This window comes from Hakea prostrata, chromosome 4, assembly GCF_041222555.1.
Source record: "Hakea prostrata isolate BN-2017 chromosome 4, UWA_Hpros_2, whole genome shotgun sequence".
Classification (NCBI taxonomy): Eukaryota; Viridiplantae; Streptophyta; class Magnoliopsida; order Proteales; family Proteaceae; genus Hakea; species Hakea prostrata.
Window position 1 is genome coordinate 17,281,894 of NC_142603.1, and position 14,862 is coordinate 17,296,755.

At 39.6% G+C, this 14,862-nt stretch overlaps 1 protein-coding gene across 6 annotated transcripts in view; it reads right to left on the bottom strand.

Annotated features, from left to right (window-relative positions):
* Window positions 1–6,477: 6,477 nt before the first annotated feature.
* The window catches only part of LOC149018262 (ABC transporter D family member 1-like), a 111,845-nt gene continuing 103,460 nt past the window's right edge, over window positions 6,478–14,862 (bottom strand). For all 6 annotated transcript variants that reach the window (XM_089152572.1, XM_089152571.1, XM_089152570.1 and 3 more), the window contains 6 exons: window positions 8,916–9,077; window positions 8,601–8,834; window positions 7,445–7,605; window positions 7,284–7,336; window positions 7,089–7,167; window positions 6,478–7,012 (listed from right to left, as the gene is read on the bottom strand). In XM_089152572.1, coding sequence (XP_089008698.1) covers window positions 6,926–7,012; window positions 7,089–7,167; window positions 7,284–7,336; window positions 7,445–7,605; window positions 8,601–8,834; window positions 8,916–9,077 — 776 coding nt within the window. In that variant the 3' untranslated portion in view covers window positions 6,478–6,925. The remainder of the gene's footprint in view (window positions 7,013–7,088; window positions 7,168–7,283; window positions 7,337–7,444; window positions 7,606–8,600; window positions 8,835–8,915; window positions 9,078–14,862) is intronic.

Sequence of the window (14,862 nt, forward strand, 5' to 3'; positions counted from 1 at the left end):
TAGAACACTAAACCTTAGTATCCTATTGGGCATCCTATTCATAAGGTAATATGCAGTGAATATAGCATCAATCCAATATTGGTCAAGGACATTCATAGCAATCATAATAGTATGACTTACATTTAATAGATGCCGGATTTTTCTTTCAAAAACCCCATTCTCGACTGCCATATTAACACAATTGGTCTGGTGCATTATGCCAAGAGTTAAGAGAGATATCTCTGAAATTCACCATCAATATACTCTGTGCCATCGTCATTGTGAAGGATCTTTATAGTGGCATTGATTGAGTTTTAATCATATTATGAAAATCTCAAAAACATAAAAAATTTTCATTTTTTTTTGTTTTAAAAGATAAATCCAAGTAGAACGAGAGTGATAATCAATGAAAGTAACAAAGTATATATGTCCAATAATAGACACACGTTGGCAAGGACCCCACACATCATTATGAATTAATACAAAAGGAATATATTTTCTATTATGATGAGAAGGTAAATAAGTAGAACGAGTCTGCTTCGCAAAAATGCAAACTTTATAAAAATAAAAAAAATCATCCTTACTATAAGAAGAAACTAAATTAGGAAATACTTTCTTCAAAGTTAGAGGAGGGTGACCTAGCCCACGATGTCACTGATGAAGGTCTGACATAACCGAATGAACCTGATGAGAATTTGCAACCAAAGCAAAAGTCGATCCCCCAATCAACTCCAACAGATAAAGTCCATTCTCCAGTTTACCATATTCAATCTCCTTCCCCCTTACCAGATCCCGAAAGACACAATAGGATGAAAAAAAGAGTCACTTTATAATTCAAGTTGTGTGTAAGACTACTGATAGACAAGAAGTTAGTAGAGAAGGAATGAACATACAAAACTTTAGATAAAGAAAGTGATGGGGAATTTTAAATGGTCCCTTTTCTAGCAATGGAAGAATAAGAGCCCTTAACAATTTGAACTTTATCTTTCCCTCAGGTTAGAAAATTATGTAAGAAAAAAGAAGATGACCTTGTTATATGATCTGTGACTCTTGTATTAATGATCCAAGCAGTAGAAATAGAAAAAACATTGAAGCTTGTAATGGTTTTACTTTACGTAGCAAGATAGGAGTTGGCATAGGTAGTGGAAAGAGTAGTGGCAGAGGCGGCACTAGTAGTAGAAGAATGTAGAATACGTCGCAAAACAGTTAATTCCTCTTGTAAAAAATCAATGTCTACAGAAGGTGCTGTGGGAACAGTCTAAAAAATATTACCCTTTGGTTTTCCCCTTCTTTGTGCCCTTTTCTGCTTAAAATCAGCAAGCTTCCCATGGAGCTTCCAACAAGTGGCCTCGGTATGCTATGGTTTATGACAATGCTCACACTTGACAATCTTTTTGGTTGAATCATATTTGGTGCTAACAAACTGTAAGGCTGACTTCTTTACAATAGGAGCATGAAGCATGGCCAAACGATAGCTTTCCTCACACTGAACAAAGGCATAAGACTGTTATAGTGTAGGAAAAGGAGAATAGCTCAACACTTGCACCCTAATATGATCATATTCCATTCAGACCAACCAAAAAATCATAGATCTGAATTTTGTCAACATGCTTCCTATAAGTAGTCACATCATCAGGATTCATGAGGGTGATAGTCCCCATAGTGATCTAACTCTTGCCAAAGAGAGCATAATTTAGCATAGTATTGAGCTATAGTCAGTTCCTTCTAGGTGGTTTCATGAAGTTCCTTCTAGGTGGTCAACATGACAACTTTTGATGATACTCCTGCTTCCACTGGCTCCCAACATTACCCCACTCTTCATTCTCTTTCCGTGAGATTTGATGGAACAAATTATTTGATCTGGTCTCGCTCTGCTTACCTGACTATTGCTGGAAGAGGACTAGTTGGATACATTACGGGCACCACTATCAAACCCACTACCGCAGGTGTTTTACAGGATAAATCGATATCAAATGACTCCCTTATTATGTCATTCCTTTTAAATTCCATACATCCAAATATTGCCCGGGGTTACTTATTACTTGATACTACAGCCCAAATCTGGAAGGCTACTACTGAAACCTATGGATAGACCTATGGATAGTTGGGGAATGATGCACAGGTTTATGAGTTACGAAAGAAGCTTCATGAGACTACCAAAAGGAACTGACTGTGGCCCACTATTATGCTGAGTTGCGCTCTCTTTGGCAGGAGTTGGATCATTATGGGGATTATCATCCCACTAACCCAGATGATGTGACTACTTATAAGAAGCACATTGATAAGATTCGGGTATATCACTTCTTAGCAGGTTTGAATGTGGAGTACGATTAGATCATAGTGCAAGTCTTAAGTCGTTCTCCCTTTCCTACACTAAAACAGTCTTATGCTCTTGTTCAATGTGAGGAAAGTCGTCGATTAGCCATGCTTCATACTCCTATTATGAAGAAATCAACCTTAAAGTCTGTTCACACTAAATTTGATCCGGTTAAAGAGATTGTCAAGTGTGAGCACTGTCACAAACCATATCATACCAAGGCAAATTGTTGGAAACTGCATGGGAAGCCTGCTGATTTTGAGCAAAAACGAGCACAAAGAAAGGGAAAACCAAAGGCTAATCTCTCTGAGACAGTTTCCACCACACTCTCTGCAGACGTTGGTTTTTCACAACAGGAGTTCACTACTCTGCGACGTATTATGCAGTCTTCTACCGCCGGTACAGCTTCGAACACTGCTTCCTCTACTACCCATACCAACTCCTACCTTGCTACTTCAGGTAAAACTTTTACAGGCTTTCAAGCTTCTTCGGTTTCTACTCCTTGGATCATTGATACAGGAGCCAAACATCATATGACCGGTTTATCCACCTCTTTCTTTCAATATTCTCCAACTTCTGGAAAGGATAAAGTTCGCATTGCTGATGGCTCCTATTCTTCCATTGTTGGAAAAGGGACCATTCAGCATTCTCCATCACTTTCTTTGTCTAAAGTTTTACATGTTCCCTCTTTCTCTACTAACTTGCTCTTTATTAGTAGTCTTACACATGACTTGAATTGTAAAGTGACCTTTTCCCATCTTATTGTGCCTTCCAAGATCTGGTCACCGGGAAGGAGATTGGACGTGGTAAACTAGACAATGGACTTTATTTGCTCGAGCCGATTGGAGGATCTACTTCTGCTTTGACTACATCTTCTAATCCGGTCCATTCGGTAATATCAGACCTTCATCAGTGGCACTGTAGGCTAGGTCATCCCCCTCTAGGAACTCTTAAGAAAATATTTCCTGATTTGGTTTCTTCTTGTAATGAGGATAATTTTTTTTGTGAAGCCTGCATTTTTGCGAAGCAGACTCGTTCTACCTATTTACCTTCTCTTCATAATAGAAAACATGTTCCTTTTATGCTAATTCATACTGATGTGTGGGGTCCCTGTCGACGTGTGCCTATTACTGGCCATAGATACTTTGTTACTTTTATTGATTGTCACTCTCGTTCTACATGGATTTATCTTTTAAAACAAAAAAAATGAGGTTTTCCGATGTTTTCATGATTTTCATAATATGATTAAAATTCAGTTCAATGCCATTGTGAAGATCCTTCGCAGTGACAATGGCACAAAGTATATTGATGGTAAATTTCAAAGATATTTCTCTGACTCTGGCATAATACATCAAACTAGTTGCGTTGATACGGCTGCCCAAAATGGGGTTGCCGAAAGGAAGAATCGGCATCTTTTAGAGATAGCCCGTTCCATTATGATTGCTATGAATGTACCTGACCAATACTGGAGTGATGCTATACTCACTGCTTCTTACCTTATGAATAGGATGCCCAGTAGGATACTTGGTTTTAAATGCCCTAATGAGATTCTTCAAGGAACCTCTTCTTTTGTTATTCCCTCAAAGGTTTTTGGATGTGTGTGTTATGCTAGAATCACAGCCCACCAGAGTAAGCTGGCTCCCCACGGCCTACGCTACATATTTTTGGGGTATTCTGCTACTCAAAAAGGGTACAAATGTTATCATCCTCCTTCCAGGAAAACCATTGTATCCATGGATGTAATTTTTCATGAGTTTTGCCCTTACTATACACCTCTCCAGGGGGAGAGTCCTAGAGGAGAGGTGTTCTTTCCGACTCTAGATCTTCCTATCACACACCAACACAACTTAAGAGTCTCAGAAGAGTTTCCTGACCAGGGGGAGACTTCGGCCAGTATACCTGAGGACTCTAATCTTCCCCCTTCGATTTCTGAACCATGTGAAGAACCTAGCCAGGGGGAGACCACTCCTGTGAGACACACTGTTGGGGTCTTTCAAAACCAAATTGACCAGAATAAGGAGGTACAGACTTATCAGAGGAAGAAATACAACCGGCTAAAGTAGGTGGAGAAAGGTGATACGTTACCACTTCAGTCTCCTGCTCCAGAATCAGATTCTACTGAGGTATCTTCTTCTGATCTTCCTATTGCTGTTAGAAAAGGGGTCAGATCTTGTACTCAACATCCCATAGCTAAATATGTTTCTTATAACTCTTTGTTTGACTCCTACCGTGCTTTTATATCCTCTCTGTCATCTGTATCTGTTCCTAAAAGTTGGCAGGAAGCCTATGCTGATAAAAGATGGAAGGCCTCTATGGTAGAGGAAATGCAGGCAATGAAGAAAAATGACACTTGGGAGCTGGTTACACTTCCTCCAGGAAAAAAACCAGTGGGCTGCAAATGGGTATTTGTGGTTAAACAAAATATGGATGGATCAGTCAACAAGTTGAAAGCTAGACTAGTTGCAAAGGGGTTTACCCAGACCTATGGGATTGATTATCAAGAGACCTTTGCCCCTATTGCGAAACTAAACACTGTCAGAGTTCTGTTGTCTGTAGCTGTGAACAAAGACTGGAACTTGCACCAACTAGACGTAAAGAATGCCTTCTTATATGGGGAGTTAGCAGAAGAGGTTTATATGGAAATCCCACATGGTTTCTCCGATGACAATACTGCAGGGAAAGTTTGTCGATTGAAGAGGTCACTCTATGGGTTAAAACAATCTCTTAGATGCTGGTTTGGACGCCTCCTGAAGGCAAAGCAATGCTGATCATACACTATTTGTCAAGAAGTCAAGTACTAACATCACACTTCTCATTGTCTATGTAGACGATATTGTCATCATAGGGAATGATGGTGAAGAAATTCAAAAGTTGAAGGACTTTCTTGGCAGAGAGTTTGAAATTAAAGATCTAGGGAAGTTACAGTATTTCTTAGGGATTGAGGTGGCTCGATCAAATAAAGGTATATTCCTATCCCAAAGAAAGTATGTCCTAGATCTATTATCAGAAGTGAGAATGTTGGGGTGTAAAGCAGTTGATACCCCTATTGAAGCTAGAGCTAAATTTATAGAAAAAGAGGGAGAACCAATGGACAAAGGAAGATACCAAAGGCTGGTAGGGAAGCTTATTCACTTGTCCCACATCAAGCCAGACATCGCTTATGCTGTAGGTATAGTGAGTCAATTCATGCATGATCCATATTTAGCTCATATGAAGGCCGTTATCAGAATACTACAATATTTGAAGGGAACTCCTGGAAAAGGAATACTTTTGTCACCCACTGATAATCTAAAAGTAGAAGCATACACTGATGCAGACTGGGCTGGATCTCCAGACAGGAAGTCAATTTCAGGTTACTGTACCTTTATTGGAGGTAATCTAGTTACTTGGAGAAGTAAGAAACATAATGTGGTAGCTTTATCTAGTACTGAAGCTGAATAGAGAGCTATGGTTCGTGGAGTTTGTGAGCTACTATGGTTGAAAGGCTTGCTGCAAGATATTGGAGTCCATTTTCCAAACCCTATGATGTTATATTGTGACAACAAGGCTGCTATTAGTATCGCTAATAATCCGGTGCAACATGATCGAACTAAGCACATTGAAATTGACAAGTTCTTTGTCAAAGGAAAGTTGGAACAAGGGCTTATCTGCATGCCTTTTGTAAGATCTCGAGACCAAGTAGCAGATGTTTTCACTAAGGGTTTGAAAGAAAGAGATTTCCTTCCTATTGTAGGCAAGTTGGGCATGAGTAATATCTATGCCTCAACTTGAGGGGGAGTGTTGGATTCTATTAGGAGTCTAATAAGAGTTTGTATAGGAGTTAAATTAGAGTTTGTATTCATGTAAAATTCTATTCCTTGTAATAGTCTACTTTCCACTTAATTATAAATAGAGGGCTTGAGATCATGGATCAATAAGCCATTCTACAATCGTTGTCTTTCACAACACTAACAAACCAACACATTCAAATCAGATGATCCGTTCACCTTGATGAAAGAACATAGTTAAAAAAATGATGGGTAAGGGTTAGCGACATGGACATGGTACATATTCATACTTTGAAGGAGCAGTGTATGGGGAAAAGCAAAAAAATGTGTTTAGACATTTAACAGGGGTGGAGCCACAATAATTTGAGTTTTATGATGGCCCCAACATACATATATGAAAAAAAGCTAGCAATATACAAAGCTTTTCCCCAAGAATGATATATACATTCATTTGGCTGTTGCTACATTCTTTATTTAAGAAAAAAAAAATAAAAAATTCATGGATGGAATGGCTGACAACTTTCGCTATTTTATTTGTGGGATGCTAATAAAATCATAACACCCCAACTTTAGCTATAACCTCCCACATGCATATACATGATTTTTTGTTCTCCATCTGTTACAAGTAGGAATATTTGTATGCTGCATTATTACCTCTATCTTGTTTCTCGCTGCAACTCCTAGTATGCTGTTCTCACAGGCTTCAACATTTGCATATCCCGATGGCACATTACATAGGAACTACCCGATTTCTTCACTTTAAGTTTTGATCAGTTAGTGCATAATGCAGAGCAGTATACTGCTTGGCTGTGGACAGTATTCCCTATCAGAAGGAGCTGTGTTTGCAAGCAGAAAAAGCAAGCTAATGTTTAATTGATCGTAGCTCCCATTTACCCTCACCATCAACCAACCGCAGTTCCATAGAGTGATACGATATCAGAGCTGGTCGCTGAAACAAAAATTCAGAGTGAGTAACATGAGAAAACTGCCAATGGACTTGGGAGAACTCACTTACTACAACATACCTGTGAGGTGGTAACAACGGTGATGCCCTTCTCCTGTGCCAGCTTATACAGTTGCTCTTCGACATCAACACTTGTAGCACTACCAGCATAGAAAAGATTGCAACAAACACATAGCAAATATTATGTCTCAAGTACCACATGGGGACAATTTGAACAGATACTAGGGTGTTTTTTTCTTCTTTTCTTTTCACTTACTTGGTGCATTCATCAAGAATACCAAATCTAGGTCTGTGAAAGAACAAGCGGGCCTGGTACAGATCATGTCATTCACCAGTTAGAAGAGACTAAAATCAGAATATGCAACATATATATTTTTATATTAAAATGTTCAAAGTCATGACATCAATTAAGCTAACCATGCCAAGTCTTTGCTGCTCTCCAAGAGAGAGAACATCTTCCCAGTTCACAGTAGCATCCCAACCTCCCTCCCTTTCCAGTAGATAGATCAATCGAACATTTTCAAGAATTGATCTCAAAAGTAGGTCTAGTAGGTATCCAGTATCCTCGGACATTTCACCTGAGAGGAATAGTGTTCCACAAAGTTACAAGAGCAAGCAAATAAATTAATATGGTTTTGCACAAAAACCATTAAAATCACATTGCATCATCATTGTTAGTGCAGTCAGTAAAGTGTTTCGTTGATGGCCACTCAATAGAAGCTAGTCTTGAATCTGTATGGCCAAAATATCTGCCACATGGAAAGTCCGTTGGCACACAAGAGATATGTTGTCCATAGTGACAATTTCAGTGAAAACATGAATAAATAAGAAGCTTTCATAAATTGCTTTAAAATTCAAATTAGGTCAAACATAAAAATCAAGGTAAAAGCTCAATACATGGTGAGTGATTGGTGCATCGAAAATATATGGGGAATACAACCCATTCAACAGTTGGGTTGCCAATGACAAACAGATATGTTGCTAAAAATGGTGGATCATCTTGACTAGACTGTGAAAATGAGATTTCCTTCATAATCTATTAATGATAAGCAGCAAGTAACATGTCTGTGTTTTGAGTGCTCACATATACCAAAGCAGGTTAAATTTTTTTTTAAAGTTAAAATAATAGTAGAGAGAAGCACAACACTGACACATTTTTTTCAAATGGTTCCCAATGAAACAAATGCTACTCCTAGGAGTCTCAGCAAACTCTAAGAACTCACAGTATATTATAGTATTATTTCATTGTGTCAAAGTTGTTCTTCTGCACAGCTGATTCCCAAGGATATACTTTCTTGATAGAAAGTTCAGGCAAAAATGTTCATTCAGCTTGATCTGGAAAGTTTTTATTGGAAGGTGGTGCAATTCCTCAATACACTGATGTCATTAAACATTATACAAAGTTGAAAGTTCTCAACCAACTTTACTCCCTGTTGCTAAAAAGAGAAACTTGTTATTAACAACAGGAATTTTGGAAATTGGGAACATCCAATTAGATAAGTGAGTATTTAACAATAGAAGTTAATGGTTTAAATATAAGAAATTAAGAACTTATAGTAACAACAAATTTTACCTTGTCCAAACTTGACCATGATGTCTTTTGCTTCTTCATGCGAGAGAGGGTAGATAATTTGATCCCTTAAGGATCCCAAACATGTATATGGTCGTTGAGGAATATAGAAGACACCACACCTTGAGCTTTCCTTTCCTTTGATGCTATTGAATGGTTTAGTCAGTCTACCGCTTGCAGTGGGCCATAAACCATGCAGAACTCTGAAAACAGAACTCTTCCCACTCCCATTTGGACCTAAAATTCAAAGCAGAATTCATAAATAATGCCTAAACAGCTGCCTAAACTGCATGAATGAAAGTATATTTCTTCACTAACCAGTAACAAGCATGCTTCTCCCTGGAACAATGTCACATGTTAACTTCCTTGCCAACAGCTTCTGTGTTGGGGTGATAATATCCACCTCTGAGAATGAGATAATATCTTTTGCTGCAACATCATTGTTCTCAAGTGAAATTGGAGTATCAGAAAACCAAACCTCTGCAACACCATGCAATGTGCACATCACTAGTGGATAATATGGAAAGGAAAAAAGTTGCAATATACACACTAAAAATAAAAAAGCCACCAATTAAGAAAAACTGGAAAATCAAACAAGGGCAGCAACAAGACCAAAATTATTATAGCAAAAAATTTACCCCACTCAACAATCAATTAAATAACTAGAATAATGGCAATGAATTCAAGTTACATCCATAATCATTGGGAATGGAATCAAAGCTGGATTACCCCCCTAAACCCAATTTTCCACCACATATTATTGATATTTTCTCAAGAGGTGGGCCTTGGCACAATAATTGATTCATTGTCAACTATGGCATAGGCTTGTTCCAGGGATGGAAAAGTTCCCGTGAGAGAATGTGAGCTCGTATCTGATGATACTCAATATTCAGTCTAGCCAAGAAATCATAGACATGGAGTTTATCTTCCCACTTACTGATAGGTAGCAACATCAGTAGCATAACTTGGAGTGAAGCATCCGTAGAAATCTAGAGAGGGAATCAAAGAAGGATAGGGCTGAAATGATGGAGGAGATAGAGCTATGGTATCATCAGCAAAGGCGAGATGGGTGAGATTGAGGGATTTGCATTTAGGAATGGGGAAAATCAGGAGCTGATCAGTTTTGGATTGGAGGAGACGGGAGAGAACCTCCAGAGCTAAGGAGAATAAGTAAGGGATAAGGGGGCAACCTTGACGGATGCCGACACGGAAGGGGAAGAATCCAATAGGGGAGCCATTGGTGATGATGGAGAAGTATGGGGTGGAGATACATGCTTCAATCCAATGAATAAAAGATGGAGGGAACCTCATGGCAGAAAGAACATCACTGATAAAATCCCAGCCGATGGAGTCAAAGGCTTTGTGGAGATCAACTTTGAGGAAAGTGGCAGGGAAGTGGGAAGACGAATCAAACCCCTGGACAATCTTCGCACAAAGAAGAATATTATCCACAATACTTCGACGGTTCGACCCGAGATGAAAGCAGTTTGATTAGCACTAACTAGATTGGGCATAACCTTCTTGAGATGGTTCGCTAGGATTTTGGAAATGAATTTGTAGAGGAGGTTGCAAAGGGAGATGGGACGGAAATCGGAGAGGGAGGAAGCACTGGCATTTTTAGGGATGAGATAGAGAAATGTTTGATTGATAGAATAGAGTTGGGAAGGATTGAGGAAGAAACTGCGAATAGCACGCACAAGGTCATCCTCAATACGATCCCAAGCACTATAGAAGGAACCCATACTAAACCCATTCGGGCCTGGAGCATGGTTGGATTTATGGGAATGAATCACCAAGAGGATCTTGTCAGGAGAAGGAGTGGAATGGAGAGGGGCTAGGGATTGCGGGTCAATGAATTTATTGAGGAGATCAGGAGGGAGAGGGAGGGGGAACCGTGAGAGAAGGAGGGGAGAGAATATTTGAGAAATAGGAGACAACTTCAACTTTAATTCCAGAGGGGTCAGAGATCTAAGAACCATTACTAGAGAGAAGATCACGAATGGAGTTGTGATTGTGGCGGGCTTTGAGCGGACGGTGAAAGAATACCAGAGAGGTTACAGGAAGGGGTTCAATGCTCAGGTGATCACCATTCGGGAAAGGTAATCACATATGGTCAATGGGGAGAGTACCAAATACTTGATGGACCGGTCGAAGCTCCAGATCCAGTAGCAATGAGAGCAAGAGTAGTAATCATAGTTTCTTCGACGGCTTCATCGGTAGAGTAGTAGACTGAATCCATTGGCTTCACCAAATTTGACATAGGTCATCTGACAAAATTTGAGATGGGAAGTAGAGAATCAAGTACGGACTTGAACTTGTTTCTTCTTCTTCTTCTTTGCCGGTAGGTATTGGCTACCAGAGTTGCAGTTCCGACAAAAGCTGATGGGAACAAGGTTGCGGGAGCTTCATCGATAGATGTAATTGAAATTGTAATTTGCTCTAAAACATCTATCATATTCAATTTAATGGGAGCACCAGCAGAAATTCTTTGATATTCATGGAGCAATAAGCTTGCAAAGACTGTGGAGCTTGTATGGTGGAGAGAGGGAAAGAACAACCCTTCGAATAGTGGCCGAAAGTGGAACAGAGATCACATCGAGATGGGATCCAGTCGTAAACGATTACTTGATTGTATTATAGACTGTTGTCATCGGCGATGGTGATGAACGAAGGGAGAGTCTTGGAGGTAGAAAAATCGACGCAAATTCTCGCATAGGAGAGGCAAGTCATATTGAGTGTTTTTGCATCAGTGCGGAGAGGTTTGCTAGACAATCAAAATTCCAAAACTTGAGCGAGAGACCTGGAAGATTTATCCACAGGGGAAGAGTACGGATGTCGACCCTACGGAAAGGCAGTGAAGGGGTCTAGGGTTTGAATAATGGGGATTTTCCCACAAACCAAGGGGAGCCCTCAAGAGCACGAGATTTGCAGTCAGGGGAGGCAAAATTGAACAAGAAAAATACCTGAATCAATGAGGTGAATATCCAGAATTCCTTGAGCTTTCCATTGCTTAGTGAGGGATGATTTAAGGATACCAAAGGGAGGAGTAGGGCCAAGGAATTGGCCAAGAATAGCTGAGTTCCATCGGCAAATCCCACAGGTAGTTGAGTCAGATGGGCAGTGAACAGATGGGTTGGGGCTACGGAGATGGAAGGTATGAAAGTTAGGTTTAGATATGAAATATTAAAATGTTGGGTGGTGAAGAGAGAGTTCTAAGGTTTTTCAAGGGAAGGGGAGGTAGAAGGGCCAGAGGAGGAAGTAGAGGGGGTTGGTGGGTGTGGGGGTGAGGAGAGTTGCCAGCAGAGTGGTTGCCAGAGGTAACAGGGGTAGCCATGGGAGTTTACCGGAGGTCAAATGAGTTCAGGTGAGCCGTTGAATGATGGTAATTTGATTGTTGTAGATGTGCTAAAGATGTTTGCAACTTGAAATCCATCTGAATCCCCCAAAAAATTCCAGCCAAAATGGTGTTTTTCGGCGATCTCGGTGAGATGCAACAAGAGAGAGGCAAGAGGAGCCCTCTCTCATACGAGATAAGGCCTTTTAAAGGCCCTGAATTGGCTGGTTGGACCAAAACAGACCATATCTTACCATCTCACTAGATACTGGGGTGACACCTCGCGAGATGGCAAGATGTGGGAACTCTCTCAACTCCACTCTCCTCTCGTCTCGCCTTTGCAATATAGTGAGATATCACGTGAGATCTTGTTGAGATCGCTCAAGATATCAAACCATGTTATTGAGAGCTAGACAGGCTGCAAGCTGCTGAAATCTCATCAATTTTCAATATTGGAACCAGCAAAGAAAGAAAGACATCTCTAGATATCCCATTTTGTTGAACAACTTTAGGAACATGCTTTTTAAAATGCTATCCTTCTCCAAAAGCAGAAGAAGAATTTGAGCATTGCAAGGATTCACGGGAAGAACATTGGGTTGGCAGCTGCTCCGGCTACTCATAGACTACTTCTTCACAAGCTCAACCCACCTTCAAAACCACAGAAATAGATTTGGGAAGTTTGACTGAACCCTTAATCTCAACACAAGTAGGATCAACCGAGAGGGGTACATTAGACTTTATTCAGCTGTCAGAGTAGAGGGGAATCCGAATGGCATTTGCCAATAGGACTAAGCACTGGAGGAGTCCAACAGCAACACAGGTAGTTTCATCAAATTGGAGCAGAATCTAATGCGAACTTCTTAATGGAAAGGCTAGGATCCCATGGTCAAACAATAAGAGGATGACCAAGAAGACTGCACAGGGCTTCCTCAACCTCATCACTGTTGAACTGAACAACCAAGAGACCGTATTCACAATGTTTAAATCCACTCGACCAGAAAGCCAACACAACTAGTGAGGCCTTAGGAAACATGAAATCTGGTTTACAAGCCACAGAATAGCCAATACAGGCTTTGCTCCAAAGTTGAACCCCCTTGCCAACCACATTAGAAGGACAAAGAAACAGACTGCTTACCTTCCACAAGAGTAGGCTGGGAGAAGTGAAGAACAAGACAACTTTGGAAGCGTGAAAAAATAAGACAATGATGGGTGCTGTCCCAAACGTGAAGGAGGAAAAAGAGGAACCACATTGACAAAACTCAAGCAGTGTGCTCTAACCACACCCTCTGCAGAGGTCAAAATAAGTTCTTCCTCACCAAGAGTGCCCACTGCTCAAAGATCACCCTGAAGCAGGCACGAACTGCCCCCGCCAATCTCAAATCAGGGACTCATCCTAGCTCTCCAGGAGGTTCAGGAGAATATCCATCATCCAATCTTAGACCAGCCCCAAAATGACTAAACTTTGGTAAACTAAAGATAAAAGAATAGAAGTGAGTAAGAATATCTTCATCTTCAAATCTTGACATCAGGTTCTATTTTGGAGGTGTGGTTTAAGCATACTGTATTGTATTGCAGATACGCATAGCAACAAGAAATACATGGATTTGCTTATAAGCATAACAAACCTTATTGCATTATATGCAAATGTATCATCTTGATGCCAGGATTGAGTAATTTTACCTAATCTAGTGATGCATAACCTGCATAATAAAAAAATAAAAAACAGGTTTGAGCGAAGAAGAAAGAGCTATGAAAATACAAATATTTTCGACAATTTTGTTTGATCCGTGATTTGAGCATGGTAAATCCCCATCAATTATTGAAATGGTGAAGATTAGGGTTGTTCTATCATGTTAGATGGTTTTCTTGAACACATAGCAAAGAGAAAGACAAGTTTCCAAGTCCTTTGGTAGCTTTCAGTTTTATATTTCATTTACAGTTTTTGTTTACAGGTTTAAAGGAGGCATATCAAGCATATTGAACCATGTTGGGCAGTGACACAATTTTCCTTTTTCAAATATAAAAGGAATTGTATTGATACCCACTAATACCAATACAATACTTAAAATAATCATAACTTTGGGGCAGTGTAGATAATGATTTTAAAATGATGTGGTAGATGTTTAAAGAATTAGAAATAGCATAATATCCATCAACCTTGTGTTTGTAAAAGAGGTCATCAACATAGTAAGTATGCATTGATTACAGTCTTCCCTGAGAACAACACTTTATAGTAGAATCTTTTCCAGTGTTTCCATTGGATGAATGGTTGTCTGAGTGCAGTTTTGACCATTTGGTAAAACCTGTACTCAGAGAACATCTGAGAATGACTATGGTACAAATTGGTGTTTGGTAACTTTGTTCCTAAGAGTGATTTTTATGATAAAAAAAATTCCATTTGATAACATGAAATAAATCCAAAACAAAAGCCTTTTGGCATCTAATACAATATAAAAAAGTACAAAGATCCAAAGATCCAAAGATCCAAAGATTGTTTTGTAATCTAAATACAGAAAATGATACATTTTCAAACAAGATTTTTTGTTGTTCTTTTTCTTCCTTAGTGAATGGTATGTGTTGGATTCTACTAGGAGTTCAATTAGAGTTTGTATAGGAGTTAAATTAGAGTTTGTATTCATGTAAAATTCTATTCCTTGTAATAGTGTACTTTCCACTTAATTATAAATAGAGGGCTTGAGATCATTGATCAATAAGCCATTCTACCCTAATCGTTTTTTCTCAACATGGTATCAGAGCCAAAAATCGATTAGAAAGGAATGATCGTCTCTCTCTCGCGATACTACGACTAGGCTTGCTACCGCTGTGACTACACCATCGCTGCTCTTCAACTCTTCAGCATCCATCGCTTCCAGCAGTTGGCTTTTTTTTTTCCATTCCATCGCCTTCCAAAAGCAGGGACCTGCTTGTGAT